General features: G+C 46.9%; 1 protein-coding gene across 7 annotated transcripts in view; it reads right to left on the bottom strand.

Annotated features, from left to right (window-relative positions):
• Window positions 1-25,956, bottom strand: part of PML (PML nuclear body scaffold) — a 41,396-nt gene that overhangs the window by 12,027 nt on the left and 3,413 nt on the right. For 5 of the 7 annotated variants that reach the window (XM_027570548.2, XM_027570549.2, XM_027570551.2 and 2 more), the window contains exons 3-7: window positions 9,293-9,873; window positions 7,516-7,586; window positions 1,999-2,136; window positions 1,354-1,612; window positions 250-302 (exon numbers count right to left, since the gene is read on the bottom strand). In XM_027570548.2, the coding sequence (XP_027426349.1) occupies window positions 250-302; window positions 1,354-1,612; window positions 1,999-2,136; window positions 7,516-7,586; window positions 9,293-9,873 (1,102 nt within the window). Of the gene's footprint in view, window positions 1-249; window positions 303-710; window positions 782-1,353; window positions 1,613-1,998; window positions 2,137-7,515; window positions 7,587-9,292; window positions 9,874-25,956 lie in introns of all 7 variants that reach the window. The other 2 variants (XM_027570553.2, XM_027570554.2) reach the window with 1 other exon arrangement.

The raw sequence follows: 25,956 nt of genomic DNA, 5'->3' as shown, positions 1-25,956 counted from the left end.
ACTCTAGCAGCATTTCAGAGCACGTATGGTTACTGAAGGCTCCTGCCCTGGTACGGAGGGAGGGCTGGGGTGGTCCAGGACCGCAGTTGGCATTTGGAGGCTGTCCTCAGGACAGCTCACAACTCACTGCCTCGCTGGAAAATTCCCCAGGCGCAGGGCAAGTCTGAGAGTCACCTGCTGTGGCTGTGTCCCCTGGGACCTGGAATGGGGGGAGGCAGGAGGCCAGGGCCGAAGTTCTGGACCACTCACCGAGTTTTCAGCATCTGAGTCTTCTGAGCTGCTGATCACCACGACGCGTTCCTCTGAAACGGGGCAGAGGGGACAGCATTAGGCCCTGCCGGGTGGCCCAGTGCATAAGGCCCAGGTGTGCTCCGTGGGAATCCCTGTGGGCGAGTGGATGGGGTGGGCCATGTGTGCCCTGCGGGGGGGGGGATGGGGACATCCACCGAGTGTGCCGGTGTGATCTATTTATTTATTCAAAAGGGCTTTCTATCACTGCCCACTGCGCCCTGTATGTGAATACTTAACTCAGCTAGCAGCCCTGAATTCGGAATCTGCTCCCTGTACAGGCAGCTTGGCAAACAGCCCCTGGTTTGGAACATTTTGTGATCCTAAAGAAGCACGTTAGTTTGTTCCAATCCTCAGCCTCATGAGCTGAGGTGTTCGAATTAAAAGGTACTTTACTTGGTTAATCAAAATCTTTTGATTACCAATAGCATTGTGAGCAAGGAATGTCGGTCAGGGCTCAGTGTGCAAGCAGGATCAGGGCTCAGTCTGGGACCTAGAATGAAAACAAAGGGGGCCTCTGGGTGAAGCAGATCTTGGAAGAACTGTCTCGTCCATTCCAGAATTCTATTAGTTGACCGCAACTCATGTCCAAGGACTCCCTGTCTGGCGGTGTCCGTAAGAGATATGTAGGACAAATGAGGTACTTGATGCGGGTGACCTCTGCAGACAAACTTGGCAAGTGAGAGGTGTGGACTTCCCCCAAGGTCTCTCTAGGCACATGCTAGCTACCCGCCAACACACACTCCCTGGGGAGACCCACCTTGGGCAGCGGCACAGTGCTGGGTACCCTAAGGGGCAAGGAGCTATGGAACCATGGGCTTTAGCCCCTCATGCTCCTCACACTGGAATCGCAGCAAATCACCTGGTAAACTGTATCTATTCTCACCCCCCAGGCAAACCATGCGCTTTCCTTGCCCCATTTGGGGGCAGCTGAGAGCTTGAGACACACAGGGGATGCTGTTGGCATTGGGCTCCCTGGGAGGGGTGAGGATGCAGAAGGGTCCCACCCAGCGCCTGGAGGACAGCATGCAGGCTGCAGCCTCTGCTGCCCACCCACCTCCCTACCTGCCTCCCCAGGGTTGCCGGCTGTGTGGTTGCTGTTGGGCAGAAAGACCTCGCCTCCCAAGATGGGGCTTTCAGGGCTGGAGGGCCCATCCAGGTGGGGTGGCGAGACTGCCTTGGAGGTGCTGGGCCTGGGTTGTTCGGGGGAGCTCCGGGCCAACCGTGTCTCCCTCTCCTCCTCAGACTCCATCTTGATGGCCTTCCTGGGGCACTCAGTCTGGCAGGACTTCCTCTTCTGGGGCAGGACTGTGTTGCAGACCTCCTATGCAGTGGAGAGTCACAGGGCCAGGTTAGCAGCCTTCAGCGGTGCTGGGGGGGGTGGGGTGGGCAGAGACGCGGACCCGGGTGGCAGGGGCCTGGGGCCCTCCCCATTTGCTCTCCTGCCATGCAGATCACGTCTCTCTCCACAGAGGACATCCCCTGAGCCACCACGCACACGGGCTGTCTGTTGACCACCGCCTCTGCTGGTTTCTGCCTGCCTGGAGTGGCTCGTGCTTACAGGGGAGCTTCCTGGCAGAGCAGCCAGGAGCGAGGGAGAGAACAGAGTGGGTGCTGATTAAGGCCTGGATTCTCACCCCACCCCTGCTCTGCCTGCCTAGTGGGATCTGGGCCTCCAGGGACGGAGGTGGGGGGTGGGGAGAGCCTTACCTCTCTGCAGGAGGAGTCTTTGATGGAGTAGGCATGAACTGGCACTGGGTGTACCCCGGGCACTGGCTGGACCAAAGTCACAGTATGGGTCTCAGCCAGCCCCGGGGCCTGTGCCTGAGCCCTCTGCGTCTCCTCTGGCTGTGAAGTCCAGAAACAAGAGAGACGGAAATGAGCAGGTGGCAAGCCCAGGGCTAAGAACCCAGGCCTGGGGTCGGCCCAATCCCCAGGGCCCACTGGGGACCAGGAGTCCTCCTCACACCCTCCATGGCTTCACCTCCTCCTGACCCTGAGGTGCTGGCAACCAGGGTCACTTCAATTCCTGTGCATCCTAACAGGGCCAGAAGGGGACTTCTGGGATCATACGGACCAACCATGCCTCAAGCCTTGCTCAACAAGAGCTCTAGGAATAGTGCTTGCTCCCGATGCATCCTAGAGGAGCAAAGTTAGAATGGCGAGGAGATCCTTCCAGGGAACTTCCCTGTGACCTGCACTCTGCCCCTGGGCTTTAACTCCACTTGGGTCAGAACGGCAATTACACACCTTGGACCCATCACTGAAAACTCCTCAGGCCTCAGTCCCGCTCTGTAAAATGGGACTACAGGCAACGTCTGTCTCACGGGAATAGGCGGATGAACTCTGCTGCGCTTGGAAGAGCAGTTGACACTTAGCACCACTGATGACGCGGATGGTAAAGACTGTTTTTATGACTCCGCTGTGCCGGGCACAGTGCGAAGTGCTTCCTACACCCATCCCGAAAGGAAGGAGGTAGGGGCAGCTCCTCAAAAAGTTAAACACAGAATTTCCATCTGACCCAACAATGAGACTCCTAGGCAGAGGCCCGAAGGACTGAAAACAGATGTTCAAATGGAAACCTGCACACGAATATTTATGGCAGCCCAAAGGTGGAAACAACCCAGATGTCTATCAACCACTGAGCGGATAAACAAAATGTGGGACAGCCATTCAGCGGAGCATTATTCAGCCATAAAAAGGAACGAAGTTCTGCACGTGCAGCTTGGATGAACCTTGCACGCTACACGAAATGAAAAGAAGCCAGCCACAAAAGAAGACAAGTTGTATGGGTCCGTTTATATGAACTAACTGCAAGAGTTGACTGCACAGGGACAGAAAGCAGACGGGACGCTGGGGTGGGGGTAGGGGAGACGGGGAGCAGCCACAACGTCTCCTTTCGGGATAATGGGAATATTTTGGAACTAGGTGCGTGGGGTGGCTGTACAAGATTGTGAGCGTACTAAATGTCACTGAACTGTACCCTCTAAGATGGTTCAAATGGGGAATTTTCCTATATGAATTTTACCTCAATAAAAAAAAATTATAAAGAAATAGGGACCATCCTGTGATTATTGCCAATCTACAGAGAAGGGTCAGAGGCACGAGAGGTGAAGTGACTGATTTCCCAAGGTCCTGGACCAGGGTTTGAATCTAGTGTTTCTGAAATGTAATTTCCCTTTTCTTTAGTCACTGTCTCCCTCACACCCCTCCACACTACCTTTCTCTACGGTGCTGCATCTGCTGGACAGTTTGCTGAAAATAAGTGACAAGTGACCTGGGAGGTGTCCCTCGGAGAGAGGAGGCCCAGACTCTGGGGCTCGGCTCCAGGGACCCTGGCCTGCTGTTCCTGCCTCCAACTCTGTGTGTGCCCAGTAGACGACCATGAGCAGGGGCCTGCAGTGGTCTGTGTAGTGAAAGAAAGAGAACCGCACATGGCTGGAGGGGGTGCTTCCCCGAGCAGAGCTGCACTGGTAAAACCAGACGCTGGGCCATGAGATTAGGAGGCCAGGGATATACTTCTCTCATAGGGACAAGCTCCTATGTGGTAGAGGAGGGGTCAGGCCCACCCTCACAAGGGAACCGGGGCTGGGGGCAGGCAGGGGAAACCCAGCACGACCACGAGCCCCCACCCCCCACCCTGGTGCTGAGACAGGAACCTCCTGGGGCTGGGCTCTTCTTAGTATCGAGTACTTTGATGTGGGAGGTGGAATTCCACATCATTTGCTATAATGGACTGACTTCCTTTCCCCCCACTTCCCTCCTGGGTTTTTTTTTTCTCAACATCTTTACAGAAAGGAAGGGGAGTTGTCTCTCTGGATCAGAGCAGTGTTATCTGGGGAAAGGGGGGAGAAACAGATGATCTCCTGGGCCTCTAGGAAAGTATACAATCTCCGCTGAGTGCTCTAGACCACTGGTTTTCAAACTGTAGTCTGTGACCCATTAGCGGATCATGAAAGCAAATCAGTGGGTCATGACTAGCATTTTTTAATATTAAGCAGAATACTACAGAACAGAAAGCATCAGAGTATGTCCCATTTAACATGTGTAACTTATCCTGTGAAACTTCCATTTCAGCTACAGTTACGCATGTGCATGTGGATATGCTGTAAACTGGATATAAAATAGTATTTCTTTACAGTGGGTAGTGGTCAAAAATTGAAACCACCTCACACCCATTAGGACGGCTATTATTGAAAACGGTGTGGGTGAGAATGTAAAGAAACTGGAGCCCGCTGTTGGGGGGAACGTAGAATGGTGTAGCCAACTATGGGAAATTGCATACTGACTTCTCAAAACGTTAAAAATAGAATTACCATATGATCCAGCAATTCCACTGCTAGGTAAATTTTACGTTATGTGTATTTTATCACCATGAAAATTTTTTTTTAACAAGCTGAAAATGTCCTTTTGTATCTGGATCTACAAATCACTGGTAGGTGAAAGACCTTCTTTCCACGTGGGCTATGAACTCCCCACAGATGGGCCTGGGTCCCTCTCTCTGCATCTGTCCCCCCCATGACACCCTCACTCCCAGGTTAATGAAGCAGGGGACACACAGGAGGGGTCTCTAAAGACAAAAAACGGTTGTTTTATAACTTTAAAATGTTTTATTTTTTTCATTAAAGTATTTTCACGTCACTACAAAAAGGGCTCAGAAGAAACAAAAAGAAAACGCCTCTAAGCTAGGCAGTTCTAGTCAAGCCTACTGCTATTCCTCTTATCGCCTCTGTGTGGGAACGTGACTGCAATGAAAGTAAACCAACCATTTCAAGAGGGATCAAGTGTTGGTGCTGCGAGCCCAGCTCCTGCCTCCTAAGGCAGGGGCATGGACCCAAGGGTGGTCTTTCTCTGGGCAGAGCTATAGCTGATGGACCTGGCTTTCTCCTGGGACAGCCTAACCATGCCTGCCTCCCAGCCTCGCTGGGGCTGCTCCACTGGTCCCCTGAGCTCACAGTGTGAAACCTATTCCCCTCCCCTAGCTCCACTGGCCCACCTCTCCCCTCCTCCAGCCTACTACCAAAGTGGAAGCAAGAGGCTTTGCAAAAAAGAACATTCTTCTCTGATGCTCCAAGTTCAAACCGCTTCATAGCGGATAGGATGGTGAGAGGTCATGTAAAGACCAAGACCCAGCAAAATGCTGTCAATTAACCAGCGACTGGCACCTGGAAGACAGCTGAGCTCCAAGCTCCAAGCTCCGTGCATCCCGGAGCACTTTACACAATTATTCAGAGGATTTCTATGAGGACATTATTCATCCTTGCATTGTAATATACCAAAACAACCTAAATATGCATTGGCAGGGAATTGGCTAAATTAAGCATGCTACATCCATTCAACAGGCCACTGTGCAGATGCAAAAAGGCAACAGGAAGCTCCCTACCTACCGATAGTGTAAGAATTCCAGAGGATTCCAGAATACCTCCTTGGGTGAAAAAGCCTGGGCACAATACTCTGAATATATGGTATTATGCTACCTTTGTACAAAAAAAGAATGGAAAAACCAATTACCTGTAATCATATTTGCTTGTAATGACAAAGAAATTCTGGAAGGATGTGTAAGAAATAAATAAAGATAGGTATGTGGGCATAAGAGGTGGAAAGATAGGGAGCAGGTGGGAGTGAGACATTATGTATCTCTTTCTTTTGTTAAATCCAGATAATTTGTGCGCAGGATCGGGGCAGCAAGGTGCCACATGTAGGGTATTACGTGACAATACAGGCTATGCGCAATTACAGTCTTTTTTACACTGTATAAGAAATCATTGCGATGCTGACTAATGGGAGAGTTTAAATGAGGAATGCGGTAGGGAGAGATGGTAGGTCAGTGTCCTCCCCACCTCAAAACAGTGGTTCTCAACTGAGCTACAAATTATCATCGCCTGGGGATCAGAAAAAAATTTTTTTAGGTACAATTTATATATAGTGAAATGTAGAAACTGTAAGTGTACAAATCAATGACGTTTTAAAAATTGAGAGTATAGTTGACATACTTATCACTTTCTCTCTTTTTACTTGACCATGTGATTGTGTTACTAATCCAAAAAACAAAATACTTTTGTTTTACTTTACTATTCCTTTTTTACTTGTCAAGCTATATATATGGGAATGCAGTACCCAAAGCAGTTAGGAGTTGGCTTCTAGTCCTACCCCTAGCTTGCCGTGTCATGTGGCTCTGAGTTAAGTCACCCTCTCTTTGGGCCTTAACTTCAGTCTGTGCAAAAGAGGGGGTTAGACTCCATGCTCTCTCCTAGCTCTAAAACTCTCTGAGCCTAAATCCTGCCTCCTCCAGGAAGCCTGTCCAGATTGCCTCTGTCTACTGCAATCTTTCTCTCCCAAAGGCCACATATGGCAAAGCTAGGCAGGCTCACCGCCTGACCGCTACCACCAGAAGACCTGCTTTCCTTGGAGGGTTGACGGGTCCAGGGCCCACATCCTTGACTGGCAGGCACATGCAAACCTGGATGACCACGACGCCTGGTCCAAGGAGGAACTCAGGAAGCTTAGCCCGAAGCAGAGGAACCATGCATGCAAGCACCCAAGAGGGCAAGCCAAAGCAGGGCCACTGCATTTTCCCCCTGGCCAGCAATCTAAGTCAGAGCAGTCCAGAGCCAGGAGTGGCTGTCTCAAGAATGAGTGAGCTTCCTGTTCGTGGAGGTGTGTGTGTGGACAGCCCCAGGTCAACGGTGCTGCAGAGGGAATGCCATCGTTGGAGGGCGTATGGACACCTCCCAATCCTGAGAAACTATGGTTCTTGCATCTATGCTGGTCCTGAAATCACACCCATGAAACCCAAGCTGCGGGGACTGAGGTCTGACTCCTGGCCCCATTCTCCTCTCCAAGAACTGCGTTTGGGGGAAGAGGAGGGGAAGGCCCCTATGGTGATTCCAGGAAAAGGCTCACATGTCTGGGATGGGGTACGGGGTAAGGGAGAGGTCATCTACCAGGGCCACCCACCGGTGACCACCTTCTTCACCTCCTGTCCACCCCTTCCCGAACCCATCAAGTGCATTTAGGAGCCCAGAACCAGCCAGTTTGCCGGCCCTTCCTTTACTCCCTCCCACGGAAAGCTCCAGTCCAGCCACTTGCTATCCCCCTCAGGCACTCTCCCTCTTCTACTGTCTGCAGACATAGGGACATTGAGACTCAGTTTCCTTCCCGCCACAGGGGAACCTGTCTGACCTGCTGGACCCTACCGCCTCCCCTTCACACCTGAACCCATCTCACCGGGTCAATGTCAAAACAATCCTTAGGAGTGCTGGTAGCCTCTGGGCTGGCTCGCCTGGGTACAGCTGCATCTGGAGAACAAAGAAAAGGTCACAGGCAGGTCAGGGACATCGCCGGTGAGAGGCATCTTGGATGGGACAGTGACAGAGGAAATGTCCCTGCCGCTTTTCCTAGACTCAGGCTTCAGGGTCTCTCACAACACCGGGGTAGCTCCATGGAGGAGCTGTCATTTGGAAGGAGAGCACCCTGACTGCAGTGAGCATGAACCCAGCCAGAGAGGAGAGTGCAAACCCCAGGGGCACCCTCTGTCCATCTCCTGGCCACCACCAAGGCAAAGTGCAACCAATCCTAAGGTTGTCATTGCTTGCTGACTTCTCTGCATACAGTGAGAGCTTCATGATACTCCTATGACCCGCAGCCTGATTTCTATTACATCTAACCTAAATCTCTCATGCTTCAGAATAAAAGAGCTCCTTGCCCTGCCACTGCCCAATTACGATACCGAAGACAAGCTGTTTAAACTCTGTGGGGTCATTTCCTGTATACGGAGTAACATTCACTGCCTAGGTGGAGAAGGCACAAATCCATATCCACTCCAGGATTATACTTTTACAAGCCCAAGTCCCTCAGCTCCGAGGGCAGGAGTGAGGAGCCCCCATCACTGGCCCTTGCCCAGATACCTTCAGATTCTGTTGCCAAAAACCCCTTTCTCAGTAAGGGCAACCTCACACTAGTTTATCTATCTCGAGCTCAGATTTCAGCCTAGAGGTTTTGTCAAAGAGCTTTTATTTTATTTATTTTTAGATTTTTAAAAATTTTTATTTATTTGACAGAGAGAAAAACAGTGAGAGAGGGAACACAAGCAGGGGGAGTGGGAGAGGGAGAAGCAGGCTTCCCGCGGAGCAGGGAGCCCAATGCGGGGCTCGATCCCAGGACCCTGGGATCATGACCTGAGCTGAAGGCAGACGCTTCACGAAGAGCCACTCAGGTGCCCTTGTCAAAGAGCTTTTAAAGCTTCCTCACCCCGGAGGCCCTTTTGGGCAGCCCTCCCCCCAGTGTCTCTTGAAAGCCCCCCCTGACGTCCCCAGCTCACACAGAGCTGCTACGACTCCTGCATTTGGACTGCAGAGCCGAGTGCTATCTCGTTCCCCAGCTATGTGATGTGCTCCCCATCTGTGTCCCGGTCAGACTGGCCAACGCTGGAGGTCAGGAACTAGTCTGCTGTCTCCTTCCCAAGTGCCCAATACCAGGCAGGGCCTACAAAGGTGGGCAGCTGGTCCAGATGACAGGCCATGCTGGAAGCAAAGTATCTCCTCCACTGAGCCAGAGTGTGGTTTTGGGTAACCATCCAACCACCCCAGGGGGGTTCCTCAGCCCCCTTCTGCTCTAACCTCAGGTTCAGTTGACTTCTCTGGTGCTAGACACAGGGCTTAAGCGAACTTCCCGGAGTGGTTACCCTCTGAGGCTAAAATGATACTGGGTCTGGTTCTCCGCTTTGTATTTTCTTAACTTCTCCAAGGGTCACAAGATCACAGCTAATCCAAAGGGTCTTGCAAATTAGTACAACATGACCCCTCTGGGAGGCTGCAGACCCACGTCAGGGCCTACTCTCCTCCTTACAACCTGCACTCTAGAATCTACAATGTGGGCAAAAAAACCCGTTTCCTTTCCTGTCACATGTAAATGACCTTTTTCTGTCCGTCTTGCTTGTGCAACAGCAAAGCACAAGCCCTCAAATGGTAAAGGGGTTGGTCACGAGCGTCGCTCGGGTGCTTACCTGCCCCCTGAGTGATGCAGGAGACCAGTTCCTGCAGGCGCACTTTGAATTCGTCGAAGCTGTCGGTGCGCACGGTGGTGTTTAAGTTCTGGGGCTCCTCCTGGCGCAGGCGGCTGAGCGCCTCACGCAGAAAGCCGTGCAGGTCCAGCACCTCCTGGTCAGAGGCGTAGCGCTTCATCCTCTGTACCAGCGAACCTCCCAGGCGGATGCGCTGCAGCACAGCTTCCAGGTGGCCCAGCTGGCCGGCGATCTCTTCATAGGTGCGCTGGTACTGCGCGTTCACCCCCTCTAGCAGCACTTGCTCCTGGGCCAGCACGTGCGCCACCAGCTGGCGCACGCGCGTGTGGATCAGCTCCTCGGCGTCTGCGCGCATGCTGCCCAGCTGGCTGACGGCTGAGCGCATGCACGCCTGCGCCGCCCCGAAGGCGCGGTCCTGCTCCTGCAGCGCCTGCGCCATGGCGTCCAGCTCTTCCTGCCGCTGCTGGATCTCGGTGCTGATGTCGCACTTGAGCTCGCTGTGGCCGCTATCCAGGAGCGCGCACGAGCAGCACAGTGGTTTGGAGCAGCCTCGGCAGTAGATGCTGCGGATACACAAGGCCGGCCTGGTTTAGGGCTCTCCTGCTCCGCCTCACCACTCCCCCCACCCCCGCTTTAAACTTTCCTAATTAAACTCCTCTTCAAAAATTACAAAACTTTGAATCATGGTATGTTTCTAGGTTCGTGCTCTTCCCAATTCAGTTTGTGGTTTGTGTGTGTTTAAGATTTTATTTATTTATTTGAGAGCGAGCGAGCACAAGCAGGGGGACCGGCAGAGGGAGAGGGAGAAGCAGGCTCCTGGCTGAGCAAGGGAGCCCCATGGGGAGCTCGATCCCAGGACTCTGGGATTATGACCTGAGCTGAAAGCAGACTTAACCGACTGAGCCACCCAGTCGCCCCTCAAGTTTGTGGTTATGGTGCTAGTCTCCAAACTACCAATAAAACATTAGAACATAAAAAAGTCACTAAAGTAACAACAGCTAGCCTTCTCTGTGAAACAATGTACAGATACACAAAAAGTTAATCACCTCTTCACACCACTTCTGAATTTCTTTTCCCTTCCTCCGAGGCAACCGGATGAGCATCTGGGTGCATCCTTCCACAACTCTGTCTGCTCAAACCACTTTACACAAATAGCCAGACTATGCAGCTGCTTGCAGGATTTTAAGGACTTGATACATTTCATCCCATGTAATGCTCCGTAGAGTTTCCATGGGGAGAATTATTGTTATCCTCATTTCACAGACGAAAAAACCCAGACATTCAGTGGTTAAATAATTGGCTCAAGTATCTACAACAATTTTGGTGGGTTGATGTTTTTTTCTTCAAAACAAAACAAAACAAGATCATGCCATGAATGAGATCATGAGTAATGACTCTGTAACTTCTTCCTCTAACTTAACTTTTGTTCAGGACATTCCTGGAGGTCTAATAAGTATAGATCTAATGTATTCTCTTTAATAGCTCCTTTAAATTTCTTATGTACCACAACGGATCCAGTCATTCTCCTGTTAATGGACACTCCAGTGATTTCCTATTTGTTTATTTTTTTATTTTTAAAGATTTTACTTATTTATTTGAGAGAGAGTAAGCAAGCACAAGCGGGGTGAGAGGCAGAGGGAGCAGCAGACTCCCCACTGAGCAGGGGGGCCGATGTGGGGCTCGATCCCAGGACTCCGGGGAATCATGACCTGAGGCCAAGGCAGACACTTAACCGACCGAGCCACCCAGGCACCCCAGTGATTTCCTATTTGTACATTTTCTTTTCTTTTTGCCAATATGGACGATGCTTTATGTGGCTTAACACATGGATGCTTTTGTTTCTATGAAATAGGTTACAAATAATAGGAATGTTAAAGAGTGTGCGTATTTTTATTTATTTAATATATTTTAGCTAGCAGACACTTCCATAGCATTTTCTATGTGTCAGACACTATTATAAGCATTTGAGAAATATCAACCCTTTTAATCCTCCTAACGCTCCAACAGAGTAGGAATTCTTATATCCCCATTTTAAGGATGAGGACACTGAACAAGAGGTACAGTAACTTGTCCAAGGTCACACAATTAGTAAGTGATAGAGTCCAGAGGCAAACTATAGTAGGCAGAATAATGTACTAGTTCCCAGAACCTGAGTATGTTACGTTATATGATGATAAGGACTTAGTACATGTGATTAAGTTAAGGATCTGGGACGGGAAGATTATCCTGGATTATCTGGGTGGGGTCCTTATAAGGAAAGAGGGGGAGGCAGGCAGGTGTGAGCAGGAAGATGTGATCATGGAAGCAGAGGTCCCGTGATGCTATCTTGCTGACTTTGAAGATGGAAGGGGGCCATGAGCCAAGGAGTGCAGGCAGCATCTAGAAGCTGGAAAAGGCAAGAAAACAGATTCTCCTCAAGAGCCTCCAGAAAGAATGTGGCCCTACTGACACCTCGATTTTATCTCTGTGAGACCCATTTCAGACTTCTGACCTCCAGAGGTATGTAATAATACATTTGTAAAGGGTTAAGCTCCTACATTTGTGGTAATTCGTTACAGCAGCAATAGGAAACTAATAGAAAACCCCAGACAGTCTGGCTCAAGTCCTTGGTCTGAAACACTGCAATGCCCCCTCTTTAAACGCTCCCAGGAAAAGACTGTTAGTTACTTCCCCAGAAAGTTTGCCGTGATTTATTCTCATTAGCGGCAATAGTCAGCCCACCTGAGGCCAGGAGAAAGGATCTCAGCTGGAGCCCCTTTGGCCTCAGTTACTGAGATCAGCTTGTCCTGGAACAGCCAGTGGAGACCCTGCCAGGCAACCTGACTCCAAAACTGTGGCATCAGGCACCAGTCCTCAGCTTTGCCGGCTCTCAGCCTCCCCAAATCACCCAAGAAGGCCAGGCCTCAGAGCTTGAACCTCTTGATCAAACAAAGGAGACTTATTCCAGGCCAGGAGAGGTTTCCTGGAGAGTCCAGAGTGTGAGGGAAGCATGGAGGCTGCCACTGGGTCAAGAGCATTCAGCTCCTCCAGCCTGGGGAAATGTGATGTAAGTGACAAGAGACCCATCACCACGAGGCAGGGCTGGGGACTGAGGTAAGTGGCAGCTGAAGCAGAGAAAAGAGCCGGGCAAATGTGGATCTGACCTTGGCTCTGTGCCCTTGGCAAGTCACTTAACCTCTTTGCACCTCAGTTTTCTTATCTGTATAACAGGTATAATCCCCAACTCATATGGGAGTGCTATAGAGGATCAAATGAGAGAAGTCCTACATAATATGAAAAGAACCAATAACTCTGCAGAGGGCAGCTTGGCAACATCCGTCAAAATCACAAACGCGTTTATCCTCTGACCCAGCAATCCCTCTTCTGCGGAGCTATTCTGCAGCTCTATCTCTAACTTACAAAATAACATCTGTACAAGGCAACACAGTATATAAGAGCAAAGAAGAGAAACAAGGCTAGGCAATGAGTTTCATAAATTAGGATGTACTCCATACAGTGGAGTGCTATGCAGCTGTAAGAAATCGAGGAAGCTCTTTAAATGGAAAAATCTCCATGGCAAAATGAGGATAATAATAGGAGCAATAAAAATATTAAATGAGTTAATATATATAAAAGGTTAGACTAGTGACTAGCATATAATGAGTGTTCAATATTTGTATTATTATAATGTATACTTTAAATAAAAAAAATTGGGGCACCTGGGTGGCTCATTTGGTTAAGTCTGCCTTTGGCTCAGGTCATGATTTCAGGGTCCTGGGATCAAGGCCCGAATTGGGCTCCCTGCTCAGCGGGAAGCCTGCTTCTCCCTCTCTCTCTCTGCCCCTCCCCCTGTTCATGCTCTCTCTCTCTCTCTCTCTCTCTCAAATAAATAAATAATCTTTTAAAAATAAATAAATAAAATCAATAGGATGCCACCTATTGTGTAAGAATGAAGAAAAGTAAAAATATATTCACATTTGGTTGTATTTGAATAAAAACGTCTTAGAAGGACACACAAGTTAATAAAAGTGGTACGGATGGGGCAGGGCAGAGGTGGAGTGAGACATTTCACTGTAAGCCTTTTAAATTGCTTTCATGTTTGGGGTGCCTGGCTGGCTCGGCCAGTTGAGCGTGTGACTCTTGGTCTCAGGATTGTGAGTTTGAGCCCATATCGGGGGTAGAGATTACATTAAAATATTTTTTTGTTTTAATGAAATCTTTTGATTGCTTTCATGTTTTGAAGCTTGTGAATGTATTACCTATTTTCTAAATGAAAGAACAGAATACTAATAAATGTGGGCAACTATATAGCATGTACAAATAAAGGGAGAACCAAATAAAACCTCCTGTCACTTTCCCTGCTTTGGACCCTTGGGAGGGGCCGAGTCTGAAGTTAGTCTCCCTTCCTTAGAAAGAGTGTTCCAAGCCTGGGGGTGGGGGGTACACTAGGGTAGTCTGGCTGGAGGGAGAGCAAGACCTTTTGGGTTGACCACAGTCTCTGCTGGGCCCTATTCCTAAGCCCTTTCTGCCCTAAATGGGGTCTCCCTAGGGAAAGTGGCCACTGCTCCCCCACTGGCTGGAAGCAGACAATGGGCAGCATCTCTGTGAGGTGGTTGGCCTGCATCAGAGCCCCAGCCTTCTGATAAAACTGAGGTGCAGACCATAAATTGGAGTGACCCATCAAGGGGCTGCCACCCGGGACCAGGACCGAGCTCCCTGGCCTAGGATTCCTTCACTCTCACTCAAGGAACACTCACTGAGAACCAGCTGAGGGCTTGGCACTCTGTGGGAGGCAAGGTGAAGTGGGCATGTGCCCACAAGGAGCTCCATGACAAAAACCCGAACTTAACACAGACATAGAGAAGAATAGCTCTAAAGCAAAATGACAGTTATTTGCTCCTGGACTACTCAAAAGAATGAGCTAAACTAGCATAGAATTAATAAGAAGTTGCTCCAGAAGGTGGCTGGAATACACCAGAATTAAGAGTAGAAAATTGCTTAATTCTATCCCAGCAATTCAAAGAAAGAGAAATATGGAAAAAAATTTCCATGCTCTCATTCACAAACAGCAATTTTCAAATGATTAAAAAAAAAAACAACACCTCTGATATAATTCTAGCAAAAAATATACATATGGAAAAAAGACAAAACTCCAGAGAGAGAAAGTCTAAAAAACAGAAAAATGTACCAAGGTCCCAACTGGAGAGGCTAGAAATTCTGATTATCAATTCTTCTCAAGTTAATATAAAGATTTAAGGCAATTTCAATCAAATTACAGATGAGATTTTGAAACTTCACCAACTGATTCTAAATTTCACAGGATGGAAAAGTTAAGAAATTTGGGGGAAATCAGCGTTAAGAAGGGGCATTCTCTCTGCCAGATAACATAAGATAGAACTACCATTTAAAAAGAGTATGTGTGGGGTGCCTGGGTGGCTCAGTTGGTTAAGCGTCCGACTTCGTTTCGGCTCAGGTCATGATCTCAGGGTTGTGAGATCGAGCCCCATGGCGGGCTCTGCGCTAGGCGTGGAGCCCACTTAAGATTCTTTCTCTCCCTCTGCTCCTCCCCCCAAACCACGAGCTCTTTCTCTCTCTCTCAAATAAATAAGTAAATCTTAAAAAAAAAAAAAAAAAAAGAGTATGTGTGGTGCTAGTCTCAGAGTAAAGAGAAAGATCAGAGAACAGACCTGAGAGATGCCAACAGGCCTTGGCATCTATAAGAATGTGACAGTTTATGGAATAAAGAAAGCATCCCACACTAATGGACATTAAACATTCCATTCAACAACTGGAATGGAGGAAACCGGCTACCAAGGGGCAAAAAGCAAGTTAGAGTTTGCTTCACACATCACAGTACAACACATTTCTGATGGGTCACAAAGTTAAGTATGAACCATGGCACCATAAAGATATGATAGTTGACTATTTACTTATGATGGTAAAGACCTTATAACCACTGAAGAAATGGCAGAAATCATACAATCGACAGACAGGACTACCTAAAATTCAAAACTACATATCTTCTGGAAAGACATTCACGGCTTCCTATCATGAGAAAAGCAAGTTACGGGGCGCCTGGGTGGCTCAGTTGGTTAAGCGACTGCCTTCGGCTCAGGTCATGGTCCTGGAGTCCCGGGATCGAGTCCCACATCGGGCTCCCTGCTCAGCGGGGAGTCTGCTTCTCCCTCTGACCCTCTTTCCTCTCGTGCTCTCTATCTCTCATTCTCTCTCTCTCAAATAAATAAATAAAATCTTTAAAAAAAAAAAGAAAAGCAAGTTATGGAATGCTATGCGCTGTTCATTTTGTTTTAGATGATTATAGAGATCGCAAGAAGAGGAAACAGTCTATATTGATGGGAGTTAGTAACTTCTTTCTCTTTCTCCCTCCCTACTTTTTCATCCATTTAGATCTTCCAAAAATTTCCATAATTACTTCGAAGTGAAGGAGACTGGACTCTAAATAGGAGGTGATGGAGACCTCAGAAAAACATTCCATCTGGGAATTACAAAGCTCTTCCTCTTCTTCCCTGAGATGGATTGTTTCGCTTATCCGTTTATGACTGTTCAGTGAATTGACTATGTTGTTGATATTTTAATAAAAGCATCAACATGTTTCCTGGGTTCTCAGTCTCCCCATCCGAAAGCTGCCTATGTCTAAATTGCTGTGCCAGAGGCCATGTGACAGCAGGAAGGGTATGGGTTCTGGAAGTGGACAGCCTTGGGCCTGAATCTGAGCCCTTCTGTTCCCAGCAACAAGGCCTTGAGTAAATGACTTTCTCTTTGTAGAGTCTGAACTTCCCCATCTATAAAATGGGGATAGATAAGGATGCCTCTCATAGACTGTTGCAAGGACAAAGATGGGCTGGTGTATGTGAGGTCACCTGCACGGTGCCAGGTCCACACTGGACATTCTGGAACCATGAAAGAAGGGGAGGCATTAACTACCCATGTACACATGGCAGGAACAGCCCTTCTACTGGTGCATGAACCTCTCAACCCCAAACAGTGAGGAGACATCACACTGAGGCCCACTGTGGTCAGGCCACCCCAGTGCAGCCACACCTCCCGCCAAGACCAGAGTGGCATGCCACTTCTGTGGTTCTAGGAAACAGGGGAGCTCGGAACTGCAGGAAGCAAAAATCCTGTGAAAATGGGACCTGTGGAGGAGAGCTGGCCCCAGAGCAGGACTCCAGGGCAGGGCCCGGCTTTGCTGAATGGCAACTGAAAAACTCCCTCCTCTACCACCCTCCCTCCACTAGAGTGGCGGGGAGCTTTCACTTTGGTGGAGTAGGAAAAGGAGCAGCCTCCTTTGGAGACTCAAATGATTAGCTAGAGGGCAAGTAAAGAGACCCATCAGTCATTCACACAGGAGTATGAATGCATTTAATCAGGCTGGTTTCCTGCGCTCTGCTGGGGAACAGAGCTGAGGAAAGATTTCTGAAGCTGGGAGAGGAGCTGAGTAATTGTGGAGCCTGGGATACTGAGAGTGAAAGCGTTATTCCTGATGACCTCCCCTCCTCCAACCATTCATGGGATGAGAAGGTGGTGGCAGAGACAGGAGAACCTGAGGGCTCGGAGAGGAAGGTCCTAGAAAAGCAGCAGCAAGAGAAGGTGAGAGGAGAAAGCCTTGTCTGTTTCACACTAGCGTCTTATGCAGATCCCACACCCAAGAATGACGAAGAGGAAGTCTGTGCTTTTCCTTCCCTACTTGTTTCTAGGCAGTCCCTGCTCCCAAGTCAGACGGCTGGCGTAGCCACGGTGGACAGTGTTCTGAGAGGCCACATCACTGCCCTACTTATGGCAGCGAACAGCACTACCATTGAAAGGCCACTCAAGCCAGAGACCAAGGGGACTGCCCCCCCCAACTTCAACAGCTCATCATTAATTCTTGTTGATTCCTTTCATTTACTTAAAAAAAAAGATAATTAAACACCAACAATAGGCAGGCATGGCGCTAGGATATAAAGGCGCTAGCTGTAAAGGTCGAATCCCGGTTCCTAAATTTGTCCCATCAGTTGCCATTGCTACCACCTTTGTTCTTGCCTCAGTCTCAACTTACCTCCTTTGCGCTGTCCCCTAAGGCCTCCCTGCCTCTGGTCGCTCCAATCAACCCTTCCCAGTGCCACCAACATGGTATTTCTAAAATGTGATGATCATCAAACACTGAGATGACCACAGTGATGCCCCTCACAAGTACAGTCAAAACAGTATCAAGTGCAAGACACTTTTAAAGCATCACATGAGTTATATGTTAATAAAGGAGATTTAATTGTTGGAACACTGTTAAGATAACTTGGGGGAATTCACTGAGTTTTATAACAATGCAGTACAATTATACAGTATTGAATACTAGTGAACATTGATGAAACAGGAATTTATGTGCCAGGAAATGTTGCAAGACAAAGGTTTATCACATAGACAAGTACAGTGATCGTCAAACTATTTAAATCTGATCTAATCTGGGGTGCCTGGGTGGCTTAGTCAGTTGGGCATCCAATGCTTGGTTTCGGCTCAGATCATGGTCTCAAGGTAGTGAGATCTAGCCCTGCCATTGGGCTCAGCCTCTTCCTCTGCCCCCCTCCCCGCATGCACACACTCTCTCACGAGTGCTCACTCTCTCACAAATAAATAAATACATACTTATATCCGATCTAATTTCAGTAAAGGAGATGGAAAGCTACAACAATTGATTAATTAAAGCCATGAGTGAGACAAACGTTATCTGATGATTACGTTAACAATAACTTAACACTGTATTAGTTAGGTGGCATATGGTATAACAAGGCAGCTCTTCTACTTAGCCATACCAATCCTGAAATACTTTTCCAACTCCAACAGCTTTGGGAGAACAAATCCAAATTGTAAAAGATGCCAAAGCAGGAATTTGTTCAAAGACTAAAGTTAATCATTAAATGTTAATAGAATCTGGTAAAATAGAAAACAGGCAGTAACTCCTTATGTGCAGCAAACAATTTTGATAGTCTCAAGTACTTTTATCACAATGTGTACAAAATGATTTTATGTAACTCTGAACGTATACTTGGGTTCTGATCCTCATTACTCATTCAATGATCATTAAATAAATCAGTTCCCCCCAAATTATAGTAATACTGTTAAGATTATTAATTGGAAAAACCTGGAAATAACAGACTAAAAATTGTAATACTAATGGTGATAGAGGAAAATGAGGAGGAAAAGGAAGAGGCAAAAAGAGTAAGAAAATTTCACTGAAATAAAAACACTTTTATTATTATTATTATTTTGTTTTCTAAGATTTTATTTATTAATTTGAGAGAGAGAGAGAGGGAGAGAGAGAGAGTGATGCACGAGCAGGGAGAGGAGCAGAGGGAAAGGGAAGGGGGAAAGAATCCCAAGCAGACTCCATGCTGATTCGGAGCCTGACGTGGGGCTTGATCTCTCCACCCTGAGATCATGACCTGAACTGAAATGAAGAGTCAGATGCTTAACCGACTGAGCCACCCAGGCCCTCTGAAATAAACAGAATTTTTAGATTGAAGAAGCCTGCCAGGTTCCAGAATAATTTGATACAAAATGCTCAACACCAAGACAGTTTGGTTAAATTAATAAACTTCAAGAATGAAAATGTCTTTAGGTATCAAGACAGAAAAAGCAAATAAATTTGGTCTCAGGCCTCTCCTCATGAACATTTGATGCTGGAAGACAATGCAGCAGTCTAGAAAATTCTACAGGCAACATTGTGACCCAGGTATATTATACCGAGCGAAGGTATCATTCAAGTAGAACAGCAACTGATAGACATTTTCAATACCAAGAGGCTCTAGGAATTTAGACTGCTTAGTGACAACATCCATCCAATTAAGAGCTGAATCAAAACAAAGAATTTGCAAGAAAGAATGCCAAAGTACAAGGGCCAGGGCCATGCATGAGAGCCATCTTAACATAGAACCAACATAGGTAGATGGGAGTGGGCCATCCTGATCTTCTTCAGCAGAGACTCCATTACTACTGTCTAAAATGGAAGGGTTTCATTAAAAACAAATATAATGACTCTAACCTTTTAATGTATTAGCAATAGTTTTTGTTTTGTTTTGTTTTGTTTTTTGTTTTTGCTTACTCTTAGATATTTTAGGAAACATTTTAGGATGAAGAAATATTTCTTTCAAGTTTAGTTAGTCCAATTTTACATCAGTATCTTTTGCTTTTGTTAAAGTCAAGGGAAATTAAATTTATTATTGCTTAAATAGCATGCTTCCTTTCACTAATCCACTTCTGAGGGAAAAAACACTCTTGAGTTCTAAACAAGCAACTTGCAGAATCCTTTTTTGCACTTCAGCCTGGTTGTGAGTTGAGTCCTGCCTGAATGTAGAGGCCACAGCAGTGCCAGGAAATGTACACATAGTTTGCGGTCAGGAACCTGTGCACCCATTTGGGCCTTGGCTCGGACAAGATCCCCTATTTGGGTTAGCTCCCATCAATGCACTGGACTCTTGCCTCATTTCTCCAGTGGGAACGGTTCTCTGTTCCTCAATAATCTTTCAAGAAGGTATGAGAATTAAGATGACAATCCAGGAAAAACAGCTCAAAAGACAGGAAAGTACTGTTATATTAACAATATTTGTATTAACTCCAACCAGAAGAACCCATTCTCTGCCCACATAGGGAAAGGGAAAGTTTTCTGTTGGAAAGGGACTGCCCAGGTGCCAAGGGGTTGGGGAGCTTCACTTGAGGCTGGCTTCAAACCTGTCCCCTGCACAGACAGGTGGCTGACCCAATCAGAAACACACTCAGACTAGGCTTAGAGTTCGGGAAGAGATTCTTGCTCCTTCCCGCTGGATTTGAGGATGACGGTGCATACAAGGGCCTTTGGAGCTGCTGTAATCATCTGGCAAGCAATAGGGAGAAAGCCTTCTGTGAATGGAGCTGACCTGGAGGAAAGCCACGTCCCAAGAAATACAGAGAAAATAGGGCCTGGTGCCACAGTTTGAATAACTAATCAAGTAGGGTCAGAAGCCAGCCATAACCTTATTCACTTCTTTTTTTTTTTTTTAATTTTTTTTATTATTATGTTATATTAATCACCATACATTACATCATTAGTTTTTGATGTAGTGTTCCATTCACTTCTTACAGAAGCCAGTCATTCATTTTTGCTTAAGCCACGAGATACAAATCTGTTACTGATTTACACATTTGTTTCAGTTGTAACTCATACAGACGACACTCCTCGACACTCCTCAATGTACAGCTCTCATGGCCCTTTACCCACGCATTCAACCAAATCTACCTTGGAGTTCCACACCCCCCCCCCCCCACCTGCCACCAGGAAATTAAAAGCAGTTGCTCTTGGCGATGAAAACAAGTCCCCTGGGTGAGTTCATAGCAAAGTAGAAATGGATTATTTGACTGTGCCCTAACTCTGGCAGTAGCCTTCCTCCCATCCATGTGGTGCTCCTGGGCCAGCTCTCAATCCCAGTAAGATCATCAATCCCCAGGGAGAGGTAATTTACTGGTAACTTCCACAGAGGGCACCGGGAAGGCCCCAGTAAGGCCGGGACGAGGAGGCCAGCCAGACACCTGCAGTGCAAACTTTCAGGAGGCACTTGCTTGGTTCATAAGCTCAGGGGGGCTCCTTAGGGTTGGTACCTGTGGTATGTGGCCTTCCTCCCCTGAGCCCTGACCCTCAGTGGCCCCATCAGGATGTCTTTTCCATTCTCTTCTCAGTTAGCAGCCCTTCCTTGCTACCAGCTCCGCCACTGCATGCTGTCTGCCTCTGCCCTGAACCTCCCCCTGGGCTGTCCAGCCTGCTTCTCCCTGACCTCTTGTGAATCACGCCAACTTCCGGTCTTGGGAACTCTAGCCCCAGGTTATGATCTCATCACACCTTTCAAACTGGATTAATAGGTCTTTTGTTTTTTTCCACTCAACTAATTCAAATGCTTTCTGGCTACAAAGCTTTGATGGCCCTGGACTAATTTCCTTACCCCATCCCAGGCAGAATCCACCTTGAGCACAGAGCTCTATGTAGGGCTCAAGCCCAAAACCCCAAGATCACAACCTGAGCCAAAACCAAGAGTTAGACGCTCAACCAACTGAGCCACCCAGAAGCCCCTCTGTGTATGATTTTTAGGCAATATGGTCAGGTTTTTGAAGCCATCCACATCGCCAAGCTTTGGGATCTGACACCCAGATATGGGTCTCAGCGCCACCTGCTGTCCTAGACCCATAATACTCTTGGGTGGAAGGCACTCCCCAGCACTCCCAAATAGGCTGGCAGCCACCTTGACCTCCAGGTCAGGCAGGCCCTGGGAGTGTGAGATTTGGGCCTTTTCCTCAGCCTTCCATCTCTGTATTCTTGCAGGCCTCACCCCCACCTGGACCATAGCCTCCGTCTCGTAATGGGGCTCCCTTTTCTCTGGTGCAGATTCTTTGCTTCAGTCTCTGCTGGGTACATATACCCAAGAGTATGGTGGCCAATCTCCTCAAATTCTTTGTGGAATGGGGTGAAATGTAAATAAGCATGCAGCCAAACAAACATACTGGCCTCCGGTCTCCCAAATTTACCCACTTCACAGAACCACAGTGCAGAGAGAGAATCTGATCCTCCCACCCTCCGCCTTAACACCCACCGGTGGCTTCCAACAGAGCCCCTCCTTGGGTCCCCGTCAAAGTTATGTTCCATAGGCCATTCACTGGTAAAACAAGGACTGCATGAAAAAGGAGCAAGCTGAGAACGTTTGTTCTCAGAATGATAGGATAGAGTCCTAACTCCAAGCAACCCCCCCCCCAACCGTGTCTTACTCCAGCTCCCCCTTTCGGCCCCTGCCTTCAGCCATCTCTTTACTTGCAATTCCTGAAATGCAGCAGACTAGTGCTTCTGCCTTTGTAGCTGCTGCCTGGCCCACCCCACCCCGCCCCTGATGCCATTTCTCCTTTCTTACACATCAGGCTAAATGTGACACCCTCTTGGAAGCTGCCTTCCCCAGCCAATGCCTTTTCTAAGACGACTCGCTTTTGCACCTGCGCTCCTCCTGCCCTTAACAAGTGACAGAGCACAGACAGCGGGTCAGCCCTGTGCCGAGCGGGGACAGAGGTAGAGGACGGTGTGAAACTACCCAAGCTCAGCGTGAGCAGGTTTCCTGTTGGCACTTTACAGCCTTGACGGTTAGTTGCAGATCTGGTTCTTCTACCAGACAGTGACCTCACAGAGCACCAGGCCTGTATCTGTTCATAGTTATCCCCTAGTGCCTAGTGGACAGCCTGCCACATAGGAGGAAGTAGGCTGGAAAAACGTACTCCATGGAAGTGGCGATCAATGCCAGTGGCCCCAAGGCAGACACCACCAGGCTGAGTTCTAAGTCTAAAGCCACCTCTGGTGCTGCTCCCCAGCCGAGTCCTAAATCAGCCCAGCGTCAAAGGATGGAGTGGTTTATTACTGCATCATGACCTGAAGAAAGCTGTGGGTTATTTATGGCACTGAAGTTTTGTGCAGAAAATAGAAGTTGAGGGTGTCCAGTAACCACTGGCAAACTGGAACAATGTGAATTGTGAGTGTCTGTGTATGATTTAAAAAAAAAATGTGTTTTATTTTTTTACTTAGTGAGAGAGAGAGTGTGCAAGCGTGGGTGGGGGGGTGGGAGGTGGGGGAGGGGCAGAGGGAAAAGGAGAGCGAGAATGCCAGGTAGAATTCACCTTGAGCACAGAGCCCTATGTGGGCCTCAAGCCCACGATCCCAAGATCATGACCTGAGCCAAAACCAAGAGTCGGATGCTCAACCAACTGAGCCACCCAGAAGCCCCTCTGTGCATGAGTTTTAGGCAATATGGTCAGGTTTTTGAAGCCATTCACATTGCTCAAGGGACTGGAATCCTGCCCTCTTGGCTGGACCAGCCTTGCCCATCGTACCTAGAGAGAAACCCACCCCAACCCCTACATCAAACCACTTGTAAGCTACTAACATCTTGTTTAGAAATAAGAAAGGGGACATCATTATAGGTATAAAGGGGATTTTTAAGAACTCAGGATGAACTGGAAAATTTTCCAGAAAATCTGACTCAAGACCCATAACAGACCAATACCAGGGAGAAAATCTACTCTTCAAAAAAAGTATCAGTTTCAGATAGTTTTTCAAGAAACTTCTATAAACCCGAACTACATGTGTTCTTTAGCTGTTCTAGAGGAGAGCAAAGAAATTATAGGAATAGGAATTTAACGTTGACTCAGTATTTAATATGTACCAGGCACTGTGCTAAGCAATTTGTGTTTGTGTGTGTGTGTGTGTGTATATACCATGTTCAAAAAAGCTTACAAATTCATGGAAAGATATTAGTATAAAATGGGTCAAAAACCTTGAAAGAAATCATATGTATTCATAAAAATCAATCACATTTATAAATATAGACAATAGCCTAGATAAAACCGGGTTGAATGGACTCTAGTTATGAATTAAAATAATAGTATATCAGGACCAAATAGGGTTTTTCCTCCTGGGAATTCAAAAAATGGCTCAACATAAAGAAACACTGCTATATAATTCATCACACTGAAAGGTAAAAGGACACCTTCACAGAATCCCAAAGAACACCCATTCCTGAGTTAAAAATAAAACAAAATAGCAGCCACAAAAAAACTCTTATGCTAGAAGTGGGAGGCAACTTTCTGAATGTGATTTTGTAGTTACCTAAGGAAGCCAATAATAAACAGCAGAGTAAATAAGAAAAACTCTCATGAAAGCTAGGAATAAGATAAAATTGTCTTCTTTTCTTTTCTTTTTTTTAAAGTTGCCTTTTCTAACCACTTTCTCTCACTCTTCAATATTGTTCTGACGGTCCTAGCTAACAAAACAAAGCTACAAGGAGGTAATATGTGTAAATCCTGGAGAGAAAAAAAGTTTTTATTATTTGCAGATGACATGATTTGTTTACCTAGAAAATCCAAAAGAATCAATTGGAAAAACTTACAAGAATAAAAGAGCTCAATCAGATGGCTGATACAATAAATTAGGAGGATTAGAGGATGTTAATGATAACCAGCTAGAAACGGTAATGGAAAAGGTTTTACTCACAGGGTCATTAAATATTATAAATTTAACTATAATTAAAAAGTTCAAGAGGTATGTCCATAAAACTATAAAACTCAAAAGATATAATCAGAGATGAGGTCAACTCTCCCCACATTTTATATATTTTCAATCAAAATCCCAATGAATATGTAAGTTCTGAAATTGCATCAACTCTAAGACCATAAAAGCAAAAGCACTTCTGAAGAAGAATGGGAATTTGCCCTTGGGAATTCGTATGGCAGTAAGGATTAGCGTAGGAATAGTCAGATCATCAGCACAGAACAGATATTTACAAACATACCCGTGATTACTTGGGCATTTAGTACAGGATGAAAAGGGCATTTGAGATGAAGGCTAGAGTGGATTATCCAATAAAAGTTGTTGAGAGAACGAGCTTTCAATTTGGAGAGAAAAGCAAAGTGAGGAATCCTACTTTATACCACAAAGAAAAATAAATTCCATATGAATTAAAGATTCAATTATAAACATAAAACCATGAGATTGTTAAAACAGAATATAAGAAAAATATTTTTAACACTGGCCTGGGGAAAAAAAATCTTTCCTAGCATGATCGAAGCAGGATAGCACACAGGAAGAGACTGATGAACTGGATTCTATAAAACGAAACACTTAAACACAATCCCTCATAGGAAATGCAATGACAAAGGTCAACAGGAGAAAATGTTTGGACTGTTGGCTCTTGAAATTAGAGACTGATTTCTTGAAGAAAAAAAACCAAACAGGCGAAGGACCTAAATAGGCAATTCACAAATGAAGAAAAAAAAAACAATGGCCAATAAACATCTAAAAAGCCACTAAATCCAGGGGCACTTGGGTGGCTCAGTCGTTAAGCGTCTGCCTTCGGCTCAGGTCATGACCGAGCCCCGCATCGGGCTCCCTGCTCCTTGGGAGCCTGCTTCTCCCTCTCCCTCTCCCCCTGCTTGTGTTCCCTCTCTCGCTGTGTCTCTCTCTGTCAAATAAATAAAATCTTTAAAAAAAGAAAAAAAAAAAGCCACTAAATCTGAATCTTAACAGCAAACAGGAAAATCCAGGGCGCCTGGGTGGCTCAGTCGTTAAGTGTCCGCCTTCAGCTCAGGTCATGATCCTAGGGTCCTGGGATCGAGTCCCACATCAGGCTCCCTGCTCGGCGGGAAGCCTGCTTCTCCCTCTCCCACTCCCCCTGCTTGTGTTCCTGCTCTCGCTATCTCTCTCTCTGTCAAATAAATAAATAAAATCTTAAAAAAATAAACAAACAAGAAAATCCAAATTCTAATGTCTGTCTGTTGAGGAATCTGCCAGAAAGTCATTCTGGTAGAGCAGGTCGTAAAAGTCCCAGCCAGAAGCAAGCCACAGGAAGCAAGCCACACTGAGTTTTAGCAGTAGTACAGTTCTGAGTGTGTCCCCAAGGGGCAAAGAATACGTTAGCTACGCAGATCCCCAAACAGCACTGCTAAGAATCTTACAAGAGCAATCTATTGAGAGCAGGAAGAGTTCATGTACCTATGCTCCCTTTTTGGCTAAAAAGGGGGAAAATTAGAATTTATAAGACTATATACCCCTACCTGTGCATATATTCACAAAGAAACTCTGGAGACATTCAAAACTGGTAACAACGGTGAACTGTGGA

This window comes from Zalophus californianus, chromosome 6 (assembly GCF_009762305.2).
Source record: "Zalophus californianus isolate mZalCal1 chromosome 6, mZalCal1.pri.v2, whole genome shotgun sequence".
Lineage (NCBI taxonomy): Eukaryota > Metazoa > Chordata > Mammalia > Carnivora > Otariidae > Zalophus > Zalophus californianus.
This window is presented reverse-complemented; position numbering and strand designations above follow the sequence as displayed.